The sequence below is a fragment of the Orbicella franksi genome, chromosome 7, assembly GCF_964199315.1.
Source record: "Orbicella franksi chromosome 7, jaOrbFran1.1, whole genome shotgun sequence".
Lineage (NCBI taxonomy): Eukaryota > Metazoa > Cnidaria > Anthozoa > Scleractinia > Merulinidae > Orbicella > Orbicella franksi.
Window position 1 is genome coordinate 16,794,218 of NC_138151.1, and position 16,152 is coordinate 16,810,369.

Below are 16,152 nucleotides of genomic sequence, written 5' to 3' on the forward strand. Positions count from 1 at the left end.
GCGATCAAGGTGTCAGTAGAAGACTGGCACTAGTTGAAGTTTTTCCGCTGGCCAGAAAATACACATGCAGCAAGGGCTCGTAAAACATAAAACATGGCGGATGAAAGTTCATTTCAGGGGACAGAACTTAAAGAAGACGATGAATTGGATGAACTTCTTGACAGTGAGTTATTTCATTGTACTTTTGTTGCTTTGGATAGATTTCTTTGTCCGTTTGCAATGTTGATTGAAATATAATGCTTGTACTGTGGGTTTGTAGAGAGCTTTTAGTCACGCGTAAATTAATTCTTGCACAATCTTACATGCACACGCAAATTAATTTATATGGTTGGTATTGATTTGTATTCGTAATTACATAATTTTGAGTGGAATGTCGTTGAAATAAGTGCGAGTAAATGTTTAAAATGCTAACAAAATTTGAAGTACGTCTACGAACATTGAATAGGTATTCCCAAGAGCTGATATATATTGCATCGGATCATGTGATTATATATTACTTGTTAACAACACACGTCACGCACGAAGCTTTATTACTGTATGGCTTGTGTTTGTAGCCGATATAACATGTGCTTTGATTGGCTAATTATAGTGCATTGTTTTCCCATAAATTATGCCCACAGGCCAATAACAGACATGGAAAACCAAAGCAAAACCCATACAATTAACAACTTATTAACCTTCTAACATTCGGTCTTTACAGAAAAATCTCAAACCTTGGCCTTGCCGCATTGACCTTGATATCGCTCAGTCAATATGGTAAGATCTTGGTTGGAGATTTTCCCATTAGGACTTCACTCTCATTCAATAAGTAGTTAGTATTCACAAAGAAGGAAAAACTTCCATTATGCTACGTATCTTGACAGGTATGCAACACAAGTCAGAAAACATTAGAGGTTGTACGGGAATCTGATGGCAAATAATTCTCTTAAAAAATTGAACTCAGAACAATTTATGAATAGAAAAGTTAAGAGACCAAGCTAAGGCAAAGGATTGCATTGACCAAATTTGAGGGATGTAGCTTTAAAATGTACCTAGAAAAGATCCAGTTGTGTTTTTGATTTTCCTTACAATAATCTTTAAATTTTTACACGGCTTTACAAGTTTGGGCAGACTTTACCTGCAGATTTTACCTACAAGTTTGTGGAAAAAGATTATAGATAAATGTACAGGATTTTCGCATTGCATAAGTTTGAAGACAGAGAACAATTTGTAGTTGGTCAGATCCTCGCAATCAAAAAGAAACTAGAACAAGGGACATATGATTACAGTTTTCTATCAAATGCTGAACTAGAGGTAACAAAAAGGTAAAGAAAAGCAATATTACATTTAATTAATATTGTTTTTTATATTCTTTTTTTTTGTCTTGAAAAATCTTAAGAGTATCTGGCAAGCCCATCAGTAGACAAGGATTTTTTGCTTATGGTGTTTTGCACTTCATTGAAAGTTTTGTTTATTTTTAGACATTATGTTTGGTTTTCTTAGTGATAAAACCGAACACGCAAGATTCCCGCCATTTTTGCTTTAGTAGCCAATCGGATTATGGCTCTCGTTCGTGGATTGGTGCGGGTAGGATATGAAGAGATCAGTAGAAAATAATCATTTTATCAAAAACAGTGTGTTTGTGCTCTTTGTACAAAAGAAGGAAAATAGTGGGTCTTAAACGGGATTACACCTTACAGAATTGTGAGTATATCGACAATATGTTGGAGAATGTTTTTTGCTGTTTCAATTTTTAGGTTAGATCCGATTTTTTAGAATTGCTACATTGTATAGTCAACCCACATGTATGCCTTTGCTTTCAGTTGACTAGCTAGCTTGTGCTGATTAAACTAGTTCAAAACAACTAGTAGATCCCGTGGACTTTATTTTCCTGGTGTGTCTTCAATTCGAGTAGTACCCTGATCCGTGTTGTGAGACATATGGAGATCTTTATTATGTATGGAAAATTAAATGCAAATGTTGATTGAAGATTTTGCAATCAACTTGTTTCAAAGTTGTCGACAAATTTTACTCTTTGCAAGGTGCTCTTGAAGATTTTGACAAAACAACCCCATCTACTACAAAACAGTCTTCACAGGCTGATTCACAGAATGGTGCTAATTTATCGGACTGTACCAAGAGAACTGAAACCAAAGCTTCTGAGAAAAGCAGCGACACAACAACAGTGAAAACTCAAGGAAGCACAACTGTGGCAGCTTCACCTCAAGACACTTTGGATCGTGCTCATTTGGAAGCCAACCTTGGCCAGGTACCAGGGCTTGACCAGTTAGAAAATGCTATGAAGACGATGCTGGGAAATGAACCTGAACTGCTGGCTCATTTGGAACAGTTTGCTCAAGCTGCAGCTAGCGCTGACCATGGTATAATGGGGAGTAATCTATCAGGGGCTGGGGGCAGGGTGGTCCTTATTAAGGTAGCCCTTGTTGTGTTTCAGACGAAAATATGAGGGCACTGACAATTTTCTGTTTCCTTCTCCCGACCTGACTACTAAAGTACAATGTTTTTGTACCTTATTTTCAGCCTGTTCCCAGGAGATGGAGGGACTGAAAGGGAGTGCATTTCTCCCATAATTATGCATTAAAGGACCCTAATTGGCCTCCACCATTTTTGGTGCGATCAAAATTATTGAGATTGCATGGTGAAGTGAAATCATATTGCTTTACTGTAAGTTGCATCCCTGAAAGTATGATTAATCGTCTTAAGTAGTTCACAGTGATTTCCTTTGTTTTGACATACTGCAAATAAAATAATAGCCAATCTCTCACTTGTAAAGAAAAGCAAAGGTGTGGCTGACTAGGGCCCTTGAAGCATTGTACTTTACCAAGGTCTGTTTGGTGAAAGAGAGTTAATTCTTGAGCCATTTTGGTCATTCTTGTTTTAGTTTTTAATCTTGGTTAGCTTACTGCATAGGTTTTTGTCCTTTTTATTGTATTTTAGATTTTAATGTATTTTAAGGTTTAACATTTATTTTCTCAGAGGACCCTCCTGAAAACCACCTTATGGTGATTGGAGGCCTCCTCTCAAAATATTATGTATTATTATTATTACTCACAGAGATGTAGCTAATTGTAAATCAGGTTTGTTGGCATAGAATTGGTCGAGGGTTTTTGAGGGTCTGTTCAGTAACAGAGAGCCCTTGAATGAGCCACTTTGGACTTCAGGAGAATTGTATTGTTAGTAGATAATAACAAATATTTAAATAATTGTAAATCACGTTTGCTTTGCATGGAATTGGATGATGGTTTTTGAAAGAGACTAAGTGTCCTATACACGGTCTTAAAGAGGAGGTACACTCTCTGACTCTACTGTTATTTTCCTTCTTAGATAGTCCATCATCATTGGCCGATCTTGAAGCTAACCTTGCTAGAACCATGAATCATTTGGCTCAAAATGCTAAAGACTTAGAGGTACATGTAGCTAAAAGACTATGATAATAATTTTTGTTACTTATTTCTACCACCAATTAATAGCTGTCATAATATAATAAATTGTTGCTTTTGGTTTCATGATATCTTCAGGAGTGGATTATTTTTGAATAAAAAATATCAACTTCTAAATGCCTTTGTTGTTGGTAGTGGGTGTCAGTCAAAAGGGAGTAATAATTATTAATACTGGTCATAGTCGTCTTGACGTTTCTTTATGAAATTTTGTGTCTCCTGTGCAGAACTGTCCAACAGCACCTTTGAATGAAGATTTCTTTAAGGCCATGTCAGATATGAACCTTGCCAGTGGTAGTGATGGGGAGCTGGACTTTCTGCCATTAATGCAAGGCATGATGCAGAACTTACTGTCTAAGGATGTTCTTTATCCTGCCTTGAAAGACTTGAAAGAAAAGGTACATGTACACGTAGTGATTGGAGAAACATATTAACCATTAAAAATTTAACTAAAGACTTTAAACTCATATTGGGTAGCCTAGTTGAGGGGGGTGAATAGGTTTTCGGATCGACAGATTTGACCTTAAAAAGTGCACAGATTGTGGATTTTTGCAGTAAATCGAGCGGATTCGCGGATTTTGAAAACACAGTGGATCGTGGATCAGCTGTGAATTTTGGCACAGATTCCGGATTGTGCCTGCCTTGATGTTCGGATCTTGGGTCCTAAACGAAATTTGGATCATAGATATTTCTTCAGCCTTGGTCGGTATGTTAATGAGTTCATCCAAATTATTTCTTTTTTTGAATGAAGTTCATTAAAACTGTACTGTGTCGGAATTGTACTGTGTTATAGTCAGCAAGCATATTTGTGTGAAATTAACAATGACATTCACATTTACCAGTTTACTTTTGAACTTTTGCACTTCTGTTTCCGGATGTGGTTGTGGTTTCGGATTTGAACGAAAATATTGACAGATCGACAGATTTGGCAAAAAAAAAGGCACAGATCGGCGGATTTGCATACCCCTATTCACCCCCCTCCTAGTTGTCATGATTAATTATAAGCGTCTGTGAGATCATGGGTTTGAATCCCAGCTGGGCCTGATCTATGTCAGGCGTTAAAATATTAACACCTGGTTAACTGGTAATTAAGACTATGCTAGCCTAGCTGTACATAAAAGAGCTTTGTCTCGGCTCAGATAAGTAAACACATTCTTGAGCAGGAAATCTTGCCAGTAGCCTTGTAGTCATCAACTCTTAAGTGTGCATTAGGACCATAGTATCATGTACTGCCATAGCATATCACAGTTTCTGTACACTGCACTCTCCCCTAAATGAAATGCTCACAGCAAGAAATATTTATTCAAAAAAATATATATATAAGAATGCAATGTTACAATTTATTTTATTATATTTTATCATTACAATGATCCCAGCCAAAGTTCTTCTGGAACCCATTTCTTAAAACCACCTCCTTGAAGCAGGAATGTTATTCAGGCTGTTGGTCTTGGCTACCTTTCCTCTACTTTGTTATTGACTCAAAGAGGGCATTCAAATACCTAGAACATTGTGTGTTATGAGTACCTACATGTAGACAAGACAGTCTTATTTAATCACTCCAAGGGTGTGGTCTAAGAAAAATTTCAAGGAACCCAAAGGTTCCTAACCATGAAATCCTGGGTGCTCAGCACTTGAGCTTACAATATATGAAAAAAGGGAATTTTTCCAGTTGTCCAAAGGCAAAAGTTAGTAACCTGTGGCACCTGGGTACTTCTAGAGCACAGCCCTGCACTCTGTAGGCATGGGTCAGGTGAGCATTGTGACTAACAATGGCAGCCACAGTTGCCCTTACTGACATCCATTAGCAATCATTAACTGTTTCAGAAATGGTCATTAAGTTTATGATACAATGACAATTGTGTAATGTTCTTGTTGCTTTAGTATCCAGCATGGTTGGGAGAAAATGGAGCCTCATTGCCATCAGACGAACTTGACCGTTATAGAAAGCAGTACGATCTGGTGTGTGAAGTTTGTTCAGAGTATGATGCTGAAACTTCAGTTGATTCTGATGAAGTCAAGAAAAAGCGATTCGAGAAACTTCTTAGTCTTATGCAACAGGTACATGTCATTAAGGCTGCTAAAAATGATTGCTTAAAGGAGCTACGTCACGGTTTACGCATCTTGAAAAGTTTAGCCTAATTTTTTGAGCTCGTCATTTGTAATCCATGTAAATCTTCTCCTTCTTAAACAGCCTTGTTCCTTTATGGTTTATTATTATCACTTTACTGTTTTTCTACCTTAGTTAAACTACTATTTTCAGGATTCCTTCAATTTTAAGGTAATTCTGTAAGCAGCCAAAAGAACTCAAAATATCGTGACTGACCTCTGTTAATCTGTGAGTCCTCTGTGTGCTGTTGTGCCAAAGTACAGTAACATTTGCATCAGGCCAGTGACTCAAACAGATGGAGCTTATCCCAGTTTCTGTATCATGAAGCAACTAGGTGCATTTCTACTCCCCCCTGGATAAGATGCTAGTCCATTACAGGGTTACCGGGCCCAGAGTATTCACCGATACCCATTTATACACTCTGTGGTGGAGAGAGGCACTGTGAGAGTAAAGTGTCTTGCACAAGAACACAATGCAATGTCCCCAGCCAAGGGTTGAACCTGAACAGCCTGATCCGAAGACTAGCATGTTAACCATTAGAACACTGCACTTTATAACCCTTGATTGGGCATTCTTTTTGCACTACCAGGATTGTGCTATATTTAGGGGTATGTTGATGATTAGATTTTATTTGATATATGATGTGTCTTGGTAAAATTGGAGTTCGAGAACTAGTCTCTAAATCTTGAAAAGTTTGAATCAACTGTTGGTCCTAAATAATTTTTAGTTACAATCGGCTGTCAGATTTACAATCTTGACACTGGAGCCATATGTCTCTAATTTGACAATTCAAATTGTTTTATTTATATATACAAAAAAGTCATATAAATGCTATTACCGGTATTATGTAATCAGCCAGACATATTTCTCATTTTGGACAAATTTGTTAAACTTTTAGATGCAAGAATGTGGACAACCACCAGCAGATCTTGTTGGAGAAATGGTAAGTTATATGTACCCTGTCACTCACTTTGAGATGGAAATAATTTTTAACCTCTCTCCCTCGAATGAGCCCTCCCCTCCCCCTCTGTTATGGACAAGTACTGAGACAACAAAGGATGTATAGTTTTGGTCGTGTTCAATCACAAGCGATTATCGACTCATTCAAGCACTGCACATTGGCCGTTGCAAGAGATTGTGGTGAAGATCTGTTGATTCAATTGCCTAAAGCCCAAGTACCAACCTTGTGCAGCAGTCCTAGACTGGCTAAAGGGGTTATATTATGTAGTTCTTCAATAGGATCTTTCTGAGACTTCTGAGGGACTGACACATACATATATTACAAAATAACCAATCATATCTGACCACAATTTGAAGAAGATTAAATAAGCATTCCCCTTGATTAAGTGCCTCCCTTGAATAAGCACCCCCAGCTTCTCCTAAATTTGAAAGAAGCAACCGGGGCACTAATTTGAGGATTTACAGTATGTCTTTTTCAATTCCCTTCTTTTTTCTTAGCCACCAGGCTTCACTGCTCCTATTCCAGAGATGCCTGAAGCACCAGAATTACCTGATGAACTGAAAAACGAGTGCAAAGTTACGTAGCCTGATCAAGTCCCTAATTTCAAAAAGTGCAATATTGAGAGTGACAGTGGGAAATTATCCAAGTCACAGGCAATAGCTTTAAAATATGTTGCTGGCAGTTTTGGCAGCACTTAGCCATGCCTGCCTGTCTTGCTGGTTACACAGTCCACAGTCACTACCCACAAGGTCGACAAATACAGTTAACGGTTGACTTCTGAGTCAATACAATGCAAATTACTGACAAGCCATTATGGCACGGGATGCAGAATTATTGATTTTAAGGGTGTAAGATGTAAAAATTAGCAATTGTGATTACAAATATAACTGTCCAGTTCTTTCAAGATGTGCTATTAACATATAACTACCATTATTTAATAGTGGGAGGCGCGGTGGCCTCATGGTTAGTGCGCTTGTCTCCAGATCAAGCGGTCCGCGTTCGAGCCCTGGCCGGGGACATTGTGTTGTGTTCTTGGGCAAGACACTTTACTCTCACAGTGCCTCTCTCCACCCAGGTGTATAAATGGGTACCGGCAAACTCAATGCTGGGGTAACCCTGCGATGGACTAGCATCCCAGTAGAAATACTCCTAGTCGCTTCATGCTACAGAAACCGGGATAAGCTCCGGCCTGATGGGCCACTTGGCTCGCATGCAGACTTTTTTTAACCATTATTTAATGTACCTGGAGTAAACGTGTGTTCATTAATAACTCAGCAAACTAGGTATTCCCCTAAAAAAAATACAATTACCACTCACAATACTCTACTCAACTTTTTGCAGAAAAGAAAGCAAAATTTCCCCAATAGACAATTCTTTAACTTTGACAAGATAACATAGATCTCATTGACCATACAGTACTAAATTCCTTGTTCATATTGATCTTTGAAAACTTAAATTCATCCATGGCTATGCAACCACTGGACAAGACCATAATTCAAACTCCTGGAAGGGGGCTCCCATATAAAATGGACGGGGGGGGGTTCGTTGAAAATTTGGAAAAAAGCCCTCAGAGGTACCAAGATCCTGCCTGGTGGGGGTGGCTTGTTATCATCGTCATATTTTTTTTGGCTCAACACCCCAAGGTACAGTAAAAGCTCCCGATGTGTGCCTTTTGAGGCTCAATACCCCAAGAGGTACCAAAACTGCTTTTTCAACCCCTAAAAGGTGCGGTGAGCACCCCCATCCTTTCTATCTTGGAGTCTCACCCCCCTGGATGCAAACAGTCCCATACCCCTGTGGAACAAATTGTCCAAGCCTCAATGCAAATGGAGTTATGAGTTTTGGTCTGGCATAAGGTAATGTAAGCAAGTTTGTCCTGAAGAGGGAAAAAGGTTTTCATTAACAATTATTCCATGAGTGAACGTTGTTATGAGATCATAAATAGCCAAGGCATGTAGGGCCAAGTTGGCTATAATCATCTCATATCCAACAAGTGCAAGTGGAATAAATGTTTTAATAGAAACGCTCCCAAAATAAAAACTGAAATAGAATAAGAATAAAAATGCCCCCAAATAATCATGTGTATGCTTGCCATATTTGTAAGGCATGGTATAATAGCTCAAATACTGTGATGGCTGTAAGCCAATGGAACTCTTAAAGACTCAGTTTTTAAGAATCTCAATTCTTTCATGGCTTACTGGGCATGTTACAATATGAAGCAATGAACAGGCCAATCCTAGGTCTCATTCTCAATATTTGCAAGAGCCTGTGTGCTCGACAATAATCCAATCTGAACACTACTGATTAAATTACTCTTCTTGATTAAGTTTGCAATCAAATCAATATATGCCTCAGAGTTATGGTCGTTAGCAGTGTTATTTGGCCGTTTCTTTCTCTGTTAGTTAACTGGAATAGACCCTTGGCATAAATGGTGCTGATGTTTAACCACCCTAAGCCTTGCATTCATGTGAAAATTCCTTGTGTGGAAACATTAACTAGAGGCTTAGTGGGTATATATAATGAATTAAGTATTGTTATTCAAAATTAGGGCCCCAGTTATGCAGTACCTATAGCTGTTCCCTGGTCATAAAAGCTTGCTGATAACAAAATGTTTTTCTGGTCCCACCACTATTCTTTCAAGTTGATCTTGGCATCATGGAGGGGGCTTTGTGGGTAGTCTTCCTTCCAGCCAAGACTGCAATTGCTTGTAAACCTGTTCGTGGAGCTATGAACCAACTTCTGAAGTCACAGTATTGCAATTTGAGTAGCATCAAAATTTTCCCAAACCTTTCCCTAACCTGTTGCACATGCAAAAGATCACAATCCAACAGCACTGGGTTCTCAGACTGAGAAAGCAAATCTCTCTACTCGCCAAGTTTTCCATTTCACCGAGGCAACTCCCACAAGAGCTTATTGCGGCAACCATTTGTACTCTTCATCTCCCACGAAATATGCTTTGAGGAAATTTGCATGGGGTTTTACAGCAGGATTGAAAAAGTGCAAATACACAAGAACAGGAATGATACTGGCATTGCTTTGAACACTTTGTGATGTTCCACGAGTACAGATCAGTGTACAAGACTCATGAGCATTGATGTCCCTGCATCGACATACAACTTTCTGCAGTTGATTCATGCTAGATACAAATTGACTCCAAACATTACAAAGCCTGTGAAACTTAGTAATTAGAGACCTTTAGGCATAGTCGAGGAGAATATGGCTTTCAAGAACTGCAAAATTTCTGTGGCAAAAGCACTACATTCTTTGTAAAATTGTCATTATTTAAACCCAGGTCACAAAAAGTATTAATATTTCTGCTTCATGCCTTGGGAGAGTTAATCTTGCTATGCCCTATCAATAAAATAATATTCAGAAGAAATATTTTTGTAGCTTGATCAGAAACTATGCTAATGACACAAACACTGTAAACAAAGATTCCCCTGTATCTTACACTAACTTACTGCTGAACTAATTTCGTGTTGTGTTAGAGGGCTATCAATAGCCTGTGCGTTGGAGCAAGAGTGGGGGTGGCGTAGCCATGAGGAATCCATGCCAAGAAGCTACAAGACTAGAATGTAAGCCTGCTCTGATCTCTGCAAATTTTTCATTTCCACTGCAAAAACCGCAGAAAAAATAAGCCAGGTACATGTACATGTTACACACCACTGTATATTAATGCTAATAATCAACAAGAAGACTTTTGCAATTTTTTTTCCTTTAATGTTCAACCTTTTTGACACACCTGGGCTAATATTGTCTACTGTTATTCAGTACATTAATTTCAAGGTTAACACTTCAACCTCCAGAAATCCTCACAACCATACTTCAGACAGAAAGTAACATTTTTTACTTTGAAAAAAAATAAAATAAAATAACAGAAAGAAAGTAGACAATCCAAACAAAACAACTAAAAATTTAAAATCTAAAGTCCCAGTCCTGTTAAATCAGATGTTTAAGTCTTAAGCCCATCAGGTTGAAGAGAAACACGTAATGGCTGACAGCCTCTAGTCCTCATCTTGCAAGGTCAGCTTGTCAAACTGGTATTCACCCAGTCCGGGGCCAACACGCTTCAAGTTGGTGACAAAATCAGAGAACTCCTTGATGGATTCTACTTGCTCCTCAAGGAAATTTTCCTCGATGAAGTCCATCATCTAGCCAAGAAATAACAAAGAGGATGGTTGGACTTACTTGCAGAGTTTAGTGTAAATTGAAGACTAGTTCAAAAATCTTGGGCAAGGTTCACTAGGATTGCATATGAGCCAAGTGGCCCATTAGGCGCGAGCTTATCCCAGTTTCTGTAGCATGATGCGACTAGGAGTATTTTAATTCCCTGGTTGGGATGCTAGTTCAATGCAAGGTTACCCCCGGCATTTAACTCACGGGTACCCAGTTATACACCTGAGTGGAGAGAGGCACTGTGAGGGTAAAGTGTCTTGCCAAAGATTACACACAACGTCCCTGGCCAGGGCTCAAGCCCGGACCGCTCGATCCGGAGACAAATGCACTAACCATGAGGCCACTACGCCTCCACTTCAACAAGGTTGGACTTAAAAGAATTGGCCAGTTTGTTTCCAATAAGAGCCAATACTGCATTGTGTATAATTACGTAATTTTGTGAACTCCTATAAGTTTTAGTTCTAATATACACAGTGGTAGCCTGAAAATTGTACACCAGCAGTCCTTCCCTACTGTAGACAGATTGTAACCCAAAACAAATGTTCTCAATGTATCCCTTGGGAATACCATTGCTAATTGTTTCATGGAACAACTGTTTTATAATTACATGATCAAGATCAAAATATGCTGCTTAACATACTGTATAGGTGGCATATAATAGAAATAGGGCACAATATCCAACATAACATCAATTTATGTGAAGGACATAGCATTGATGATAACATATGGCACCCAGACCAAATTGTTTATGATGTCCAGCATGTGTGCGCCAAAGCGTGCCTAAGATCATTCAAAATCACACCAGTAACAGCAAGAAGACAGAGCTAAGCTAAAGAATGCAAGCAGACAGGCAATTTTCTGACACGTCCAGTTTTATTTTCAGCATTACAACAAAATAAGCATAGTGATTACAAGTGAACAAGGAAATAATAAAACCAATATGATATAGGCATTCTTTGCTTGTCAATCCTTCTCAAAGCAAACACTTCAAAACTGAGCACAACAAAACAGAAGAGTACAAGGGAATATGTGATGTAATGTAGATATGTGAATATATGAACGAACATTCATGTCTTAACTAAACAAAACAGTCAAATGAAATGAAGATGAAAAAAAGGAAAAAAGTTAACAACGATGACACAACTTCTGGATTGTTTCTGTTTTCAGCAGTTTCACGTCTCATATATATCCAAGTTGTCATAATGTGACAGATTAGCCTCGATGAGCTTTTATTCAGATGTACTTTATTGAACCTAACTGGAGCCGGAACTTAATTACTATCGAAAGTATGTTTGTCAAACTGAAATTCTCCAAGTCCTGGTCCAACTCGTTTCAGGTTTGACACAAGTTCTGATATCTCCTTGATGGATTCAACTTGCTCAGTCAGGAATTCATCAAGGAAGTCTGACATCTACAACAGGGAAGGATTCACAGCATTGTTCTTGTTATTTTGGTCAATAAAAGAAGTTTCACCAATTCCACACCTTATTGCTTGAACACTGTTTAGCAATATTACTAGAAACAGTTTTCAAAATTACAATTTTCGAGTTGCTCAAGTTGACACGCACTGAAGTTTCACTCATTTCCTTCAAATGAACACCATTATAGACCTTTTTACTGATACGGTGGCCATTTTGAATTCCATTGTTCTAAATAATTATTATTAGATGTTTAGGGGGCAAATACATACTAATTTGCCCCCCTGAGCATCCAATAATGGCACTTTCAAACAACGGAATTTAAAATGGCCACCGTATCGCTAATAAGGTCTATATCTATCAAGCTATAGAAACACCAGGGGAAGTTTGAGAGAATGGCATATGCAGGGGAACAAAAGCCACAGGCAAGTATTTCCACAACTTTTTGAGTTCTTGGAAACTTCCACGAGTCTTTCTAAAACTTATATAAATACAGGGAAACTGATTATTATTTCTTTTAGGAAATACCGTGAGAAAGAAAAAAGGAAAATCACTTGCTTATTTTAATTATCAATATGTAAATTCTCTTGCCTATGCTATCAATTCCTCAAAACCTTGTGCTGGTTCAGTGTTCCTACTGATTCAGAGATCTACAGCTTCTAGCGAGTGCTTTCAAACTGAAGTGACCTGCCTTCAGCACCAGCCAGAATCTAACAAGTGTGAAGTTTCCCAGCATAAGCAAAGCAGAAAGAAATAGCTATTACAGAATGCTTTAACCACATACCATGGCTTCACAAATTTCTCATTACGGGTCCACAAGAAGGCTGCGTGGTAGGTGTTTAGAAATCAAATGGTTCAGGTAGCTAACTATTTTATCACTGACTTCCCCTTTTGCTTTTGCACCCACCCTAGCAAACATACAAGGAACTGCTTAAAATTTAACCCTTTACCTGAGGATCATTATTAGTGTCAGCCACTTTGTGCAGATCAAGCAAGGCTTGATTAACGTGCTTCTCCAAGTCCAATGCCGCCTGGCATGCTTCCAGTCCGGATCCCCAGTCATCATTCTCTGGTTTCTGTAGAGGAAAATAAAATCAGTATTGAGCGTTTTCACACCATTTTAAGAACAACACTTACTGTGTGTTCAAAAACGGGGGGGGGGGGGGGGGGGGGGCAAGAAGGGGGGGGGCAAAGATCACGCAAGAACTGGTATGTACAGTGCATGAACTTGAATAGATATTTCTACCCTGAACAGCACAAAAACACGAATAAAGGCTTTTTCCTCAAATTATTACACACTTAAGTCATAAATTCCGTAGAGTAATGTACAAAATCAAAGAGTTGTCAGTTTTATGATACATGTCACTGGCAAGTTACTCTTAAACGTCATGACGGCTAATGTGACAACTCAACCGTGATTTAATTTTAAAACTAGTAGTAATCAAAGGTCATGAGTGCGTTCGACACCATCACTTTCATATATACACCTTAAATGACTTAACTAGCTGACTTTCAACCTTTGTCTATCGCTTAAATCAACATTTTTCATGAACAACCAATGTTGTACACAGACAGATATAGTGTCAAAGTCCACGCCAGTGAAGAGGTCCCCGGTATAGACTATGATGGCCGATTTGTTGTTCACAACGTTGCGTGACGGCACCAGTTTCCATAGACTCGCAAACATAGTAGGCCTTCAAAATTTCATGTTTTGACGTAAACTCATTATGAATTCCAAACATAAACAAAAGAACAAGCTTAAACTCTGGCCTGTAGGCAATTTTAAAGCTCCCAGTTGATTTGCATTCATGAAAATCTTCTTGTTTGCCCAAAGGGAAATTTGGTTTGGTTTGCACAATTTCATAATTCAGGCTCTGCGTCTGTGCCAAGTTTTGTTTGTTGCTTTTAATTCATTTTCAATGACCTGAGACTAAAGGGGACCAGAACAACATAATCATTTACATTCATGTAAAATAAATAAACTGTTATTCACTAAGCCATTTAATTAGCTGAACATTCTTACTAGGTGTTTGCTTACGTACCAACACTCTCTAGTTAAATGTGCTGCTTCTGTTTCCATTTATTCAACCCGCTATAACGAGCTAGACAACTCAGTAAGATGGTTCTATAACCACGAATCATGGCCATCTGCCAAGCTACACAACTCGGTAAGTTAAAGTAATATATTTTGCGCACAGAAATCAAAGCCAGCAAAGTGAAACGACACATTTCCTCCATCGATTTATTCCGCACAAAGCAGTGTTGGTTTTTGGTCAAAGACAAGACGGTAGACATCAGGCAGCCGAACTGCACCTTTGTGTTTGTCCCAAAAGTCGTACACATTTCGTGCAGACATTGATAAATCTTAGCTACAAGGTCATTTAACGCCATAACTCTAACTTCAAATTTCAAATACGCAACTTGCCACTAACAGCAGATAAACACATGGAGTCGCGAAGAGAATGGACATGATGCCATTCGCCCCTGAAGAATTTTTTTGGGGGGAGGGGGGGGGGGCAAATCGGTGTCCCCCTATAGATAGATAGATACACAAGTCTCGAATTATAATGCAACACGCGATTTGAACTGCGTTCTCTCCAACGCAACAATCCTAGCTTCACACTGGCTTCATTTCAAGAATTGGCAAAACTTGGCAAAAATAAATTCGCTTTACAAGCATAGAATTATTATTTTACATCGATACGATTTTCAACTTCTGTAAGCAAGCATTTTAAGCTCCCTGTTTCACACACACAAAAAAACTTTCATTAATATTACGTAACTATTACACTTGGCATATTTCTATTGACAAATTTAATCTGGCATTTTGCCATCAGTTTCATGTCTCTCGTCACGTCCAACACATCCAGAAGCACTCAACAAAGAACAATAAATCGATTCAAGATCGATCAGCGATACGAGTTTTGAGTTTTACACAACGATTCCAGTTTCTTTCCAAATAGTAACCTAAGTTCGTGATCTCCCTATTCCTGCTTACCTTGATGTCTTGCAACACAATGCGACCTCCACGCTGATTCTGGTATTTCATAAGCTAAAATTTCAAAAGAAAAAGACAGGTTAAGACAAGGGTGAAAAGAAGATGGCGACGCGAAGCTACGCGTGCAAGCGAGTTTCCTTGCTTTACCTTTTGAGCGTGTCCACGTTCTTCGTCCGACTGTTTCAGCATGAACTTGTGGAATCCTTGCAGCGCCACATCATCACGATCGAAGTGATAGGCCTTTTAAGCAAGAATAGAACGCATTTAGTTCAAGTTCACCAACGGAAAGAGTGTTTCGCTCAAACGCGATTTCAAAACCTACCATGGACATGTACACGTAACTAGCGTACAACTCGAGGTTGATTTGCTTGTTTATACCAGCCTCGCACTCTTCATGGTAGTTCTGACGGCACTGAGACATCTTGGTCGTTAAAGGTGTAGAGATCGGTAAGATACGACGTAAAAATCTTGGTGGAACTACTGCCTCGTTCAATCACTGTTGAAGCGAAACAATCCAAAATGGCGCATGGTGCAAGAATCGAAGGTTATTACCTCCCTCATCACGTGATTCACGTGATACAAAAGATGTCAAGAGCTGATTGGTTAATTTGGCTTTAATGATTGTCGTCACCGAACACGTGAACAGAAAATCTGCTGCGTAATGACCGCAGCTAAAATTAGCCAAAAATACTACGTAATGCAATGTGAATAAGCACAACCGTACATGCACAAAAGGATCATAAATCAAAAGATAAAATGAAAAATAATATAATTTTGACAACCAAATTCGAAGAAAATCCTGGGAATTACGCGTTTGAATATAAGCTGTGGACGGTGGGGAGGGGTGGTAAGGGGTTAATTGACTTGACTTCTCACCAGTCACGGTACGGTGGGGCGGTAGGGAAATACTTGATCCCGTAAGCGACCACCCAAAATGTTAAGCCTGGTCGTTTACGAGAGCTAAGGTCACAATTTCGCTCCATTAACATATTGAAACTGCAGAGACTTTCCCCATGTTTTAAATGTTTTATTCTTGCGACAACTCAAATGCGAGA

At 38.8% G+C, this 16,152-nt stretch overlaps 4 protein-coding genes across 6 annotated transcripts in view; 1 reads left to right on the forward strand and 3 right to left on the reverse strand.

The window, feature by feature from the left end:
- The window catches only part of LOC145493021 (soma ferritin-like), a 58,205-nt gene that overhangs the window by 36,935 nt on the left and 5,118 nt on the right, over positions 1-16,152 (reverse strand). The window lies entirely within an intron of this gene.
- Positions 1-16,152, reverse strand: part of LOC145493030 (uncharacterized) — an 84,211-nt gene that overhangs the window by 9,925 nt on the left and 58,134 nt on the right. The window lies entirely within an intron of this gene.
- LOC145493002 (peroxisomal biogenesis factor 19-like) lies at positions 14-7,902 on the forward strand. Of its 2 annotated transcripts, XM_081472405.1 has the most exons (7): positions 14-163; positions 2,022-2,360; positions 3,325-3,407; positions 3,665-3,835; positions 5,319-5,495; positions 6,443-6,487; positions 7,003-7,902. In XM_081472405.1, exons 1-7 carry the CDS (start codon positions 94-96, stop codon positions 7,087-7,089), a joined length of 972 nt encoding a protein of 323 aa, XP_081328531.1. In that variant the 5' UTR covers positions 14-93; the 3' UTR covers positions 7,090-7,902. The 2 variants fall into 2 exon arrangements, with proteins under 2 accessions (XP_081328531.1, XP_081328530.1); XM_081472404.1 differs by lacking the exon at positions 7,003-7,902 and having other exon boundaries at positions 6,443-6,992.
- Positions 10,339-15,626, reverse strand: LOC145493020 (soma ferritin-like). 2 transcript variants are annotated; one of them, XM_081472424.1, is made up of 5 exons: positions 15,420-15,624; positions 15,245-15,337; positions 15,098-15,151; positions 13,050-13,175; positions 10,339-10,656 (listed from the first exon to the last, which is right to left on the reverse strand). In XM_081472424.1, exons 1-5 carry the CDS (start codon positions 15,516-15,518, stop codon positions 10,510-10,512), a joined length of 519 nt encoding a protein of 172 aa, XP_081328550.1. In that variant the 5' UTR covers positions 15,519-15,624; the 3' UTR covers positions 10,339-10,509. The 2 variants fall into 2 exon arrangements, with proteins under 2 accessions (XP_081328550.1, XP_081328551.1); XM_081472425.1 differs by lacking the exon at positions 10,339-10,656 and adding an exon at positions 11,536-12,092 and having other exon boundaries at positions 15,420-15,626.

Bases quoted from the DNA above. Each gene is read 5' to 3' on its own strand.
- LOC145493002 (XM_081472404.1), top strand. From the start codon at position 94: ATGGCGGATGAAAGTTCATTTCAGGGGACAGAACTTAAAGAAGACGAT. The intron at 164-2,021 runs GTGAGTTATTTC...ACTCTTTGCAAG, and splicing joins ATTGGATGAACTTCTTGACA to GTGCTCTTGAAGATTTTGAC. The intron at 3,836-5,318 runs GTACATGTACAC...TTGTTGCTTTAG, and splicing joins TGAAAGACTTGAAAGAAAAG to TATCCAGCATGGTTGGGAGA.
- LOC145493020 (XM_081472424.1), bottom strand. From the start codon at position 15,518: ATGTCTCAGTGCCGTCAGAACTACCATGAAGAGTGCGAGGCTGGTATA. The intron at 15,338-15,419 runs GTAGGTTTTGAA...CTTGCTTAAAAG, and splicing joins GTTACGTGTACATGTCCATG to GCCTATCACTTCGATCGTGA. The intron at 13,176-15,097 runs GTAAGCAGGAAT...TTTCCTCTACAG, and splicing joins TTGTGTTGCAAGACATCAAG to AAACCAGAGAATGATGACTG.